Raw genomic sequence first — 2,888 nt, 5'->3', positions numbered from 1 at the left:
TTTTTAAAAAAAATGTTTTCTATGGAGCTCAACACATGTAAAAGCGTAACTAATACAAGATTTCTGGACTACTGCACCTCATCACATTTGGAGAAAACACAAATACGTCATTCTAATTGTCAAACACGTTGAGCTGAAATATAGTTTTACAAAAAAAAAGTTTGATACACAGTTCTTTGACAGAAATATAAATATAGGATCTAGCCATACAGAATTTTTTTACTAAGAACTGGTCTACAAGTTAATTAATCATAGGTTAGTCATTCACAAACTGAAATTATATATACCTGAGTAACTCTGTTTGTCAGATATTTGTAAATCATGTTTTTGTTCAGTAAGCATAGAAAAAAATATAAGAAATCTTCAAAAATAAGTAGATATATTCACTGTTGAAATACAGCTGACCCAGGGCCAGGAATTGAACCCAGGACCTTCTTGCTGCAAGGCAACAGTGCTACCAACTGCACCACTGGTGCTTCGGACATTATTTTCTTAATAAACTTTTACATTAGAAACAGTTCATCTGATAAAACTTCGTAAAATAAGACCCAACTGGTTTTCAAACATGTTAAAGACCATAGGTTGCTGCAGAGTTACATTTCAATGGAAATTTTACTTTTATCAGTGATTTACTTTTGCTGAAGCAAGATGTCAAAGCTGCTGATTGTTTAGCTTCTGTCACTGAGTCGCATGATTACTTCTTTGGAAACTGGGAGGTTCACAATCTCCAGATGAGTCAAGGTGGAGACAAACTAAAAGACTTCAGCTGTAATCACAGCAAAACGAGTTCCTAGTAATGATTAGGAGATCACTTTTCATGGTTTTAGTTTCAAAAATATCTTTTACACATTTTTCTGGCTTAAAATTATGCTTTACTGTGCGTTAGTCTATCAAAATAAATTATGTTGAACTTTTTTCTTGTAACAGAATGTGACAAGCTTCAGGGGTTGTGAACACTTTTTAGCTACGGCTTCAAAGCACTTCCATTACTCTGTAAAAATACTTTTCCATTACATCCCCTCTGGACTACTTTCTTCTGGACTCTGGAGATTTCTTCAGTAAGAATCTGATGCATGTATGAGCTCACAGTTTTATAAGAATCCCCAAGTGGTGTGAATCCTCTTAGAGTTGTGCTTTGATTTATTATTTATTTTTTTTAAACCCCTACGATTCCTTAGTGGGTCTGCTCAGGGCTCATCTTACAATCGGACCAGGCCATGTGACTCCTGATGACGCTAAAAGGACTTTGCATAAATAACTTCATCTGTGTCAGAGTTCTGCCCAAACCTCAGCGGGGACAGCAGAGCCTCACAGCAGACACGGATCCGCAGTTCGGTGAGTTCATTTGTTGTTTTTTTGTAACTTTTTTCAGTTTTTGTCCTCTACAATTTGGATAAACTTTTTTAAACTTTCGTAAGTTGCTGAAAATCGATTTGTAAAAAAGAAAAAGTGGAAAGGCTTTAAGTTCAATTCAATAGGATAAACATGCATATTTAATCAGGCTGAATTAACTGAATTTACATATAAAAATGTGCAACGACATTTTTTTTTTGTTTATTTGGATTTGATAAAACATGCATTTAAATTTGAGTTACACAATCAGTCCAAACAAAACAATTATATAAAGTTACCATGACTAAATACTACGTGTATATATTTGCATGCAATGCATACAAAACAACTAATTGGAAGTCAGTGTCCGTGCGTAAAACGCGCGTAAACGATGGTAAAGGTGTAAAAAGAAAAAAAAAAGAAAAAAGAAAGACAAAGTGTGCTTATAGATTAATACACACAATTAATTCACTTTTGTCCATGCCGTCCATCTTCTTCTGCCTTTTACAGACTTTCACCGCGAACTACTCAAAGAAATGGATCGCCTGGAAAACTCCACAGCAGCATCAGAGCGCCTCTTCTCTGATGCCGAGAGTGCGGCGGTGGAGTCCCAGGCCGCCAGAGAAGGCAACGGGAACGCATACCTCTACATACTGATAGTCATGTCTTTCTATGGAGTGTTCCTCTGCGGTATCATGCTGGGCTACTTTCGCTCCAAGAGGAAGGAGAAGAGGAGGATCAACATCTTCACGCGCCTGGTGCACGAGGAGGAGCAGAGGGAGTGGGGGGCTCTGCCCAAGAAGCATAGCGCCCCCTTCCCGGCCACCGTCTCGGGGCTGCGGGCCATGCAGGTTTCCCTGCCGTTCTGCGGTAACCACGGCAACCACTCCGGAGCCCTCCGCCACGAGGGCTTTCTGCCGTCTCCGCTGGCGTGCGCGCTGTGCGCGGAGCAGAGCAGCGTCAGCTCCCTGTGCTCCTCCGCAGACACGCGCCTGACCATAGAGGAGGAGGAGGCCGACAGCGGCGCGGCGGAGGAGCCGGAGGCGAGCCTGAAGGCGGCACAAGCGGAGAGCAGCGGAGACGATTCAGGCTGAACTTTAAATGCGAAAACTCAAATTCAACTGCAGGATTAAAGATGGAGAAAAGACAACTTGAGGGAAAATCAAAATGGCCTCAAATGCGTTATTATTGGGACCCTAAAGGGGACAGTGGGCAGCTGTGAGGCCCTAAGTTTGTTAGTGAAACTCAAATCATCATCCGTGCCATATGTATGGGAGAGAAACGACGAGGGTCTACATCACAGATCCACATTTTTTATTTTATGTTTATTTTTTTATTTTTTTATTTTTATTTTTTTTTGCACGTCAATTGCTGCTTTCAGGCTAATGACAAGTTCAACACAACGCCACACCTAAACACATACAGGTCATATCAACTGCAAATTTCCAACTCAGTAAAAAAGAATAACATGCAATGGACAATGCACCAGTTTTTTTTTTTTTTTTTTTTTTTAGTTTTTAAACTTTTTTTATTTTAGATAATTAATTTTTTTTAGT

General features: G+C 39.8%; 1 protein-coding gene across 1 annotated transcript; it reads left to right on the top strand.

Annotated features, from left to right (window-relative positions):
* Positions 1-1,214: 1,214 nt before the first annotated feature.
* On the top strand, positions 1,215-2,787 carry kcne4 (potassium voltage-gated channel, Isk-related family, member 4). The gene is made up of 2 exons (XM_015042927.1): positions 1,215-1,335; positions 1,843-2,787. Exons 1-2 carry the CDS (start codon positions 1,230-1,232, stop codon positions 2,424-2,426), a joined length of 690 nt encoding a protein of 229 aa, XP_014898413.1. The 5' UTR covers positions 1,215-1,229; the 3' UTR covers positions 2,427-2,787.
* Positions 2,788-2,888: the final 101 nt, after the last annotated feature.

The sequence above is a fragment of the Poecilia latipinna genome, unplaced genomic scaffold, assembly GCF_001443285.1.
Source record: "Poecilia latipinna isolate Pla-1442-1.1 unplaced genomic scaffold, P_latipinna-1.0 Scaffold608, whole genome shotgun sequence".
NCBI lineage: Eukaryota > Metazoa > Chordata > Actinopteri > Cyprinodontiformes > Poeciliidae > Poecilia > Poecilia latipinna.
Note: the sequence above shows the minus strand (reverse complement) of the source record. Positions and strands in the feature narration are given on the sequence as shown.

Coding starts and splice junctions, on each gene's coding strand:
- kcne4 (XM_015042927.1), top strand. CDS start 1,230: ATGACGCTAAAAGGACTTTGCATAAATAACTTCATCTGTGTCAGAGTT. Junction 1,336..1,842: donor AGACACGGATCCGCAGTTCG/GTGAGTTCATTT, acceptor TGCCTTTTACAG/ACTTTCACCGCGAACTACTC.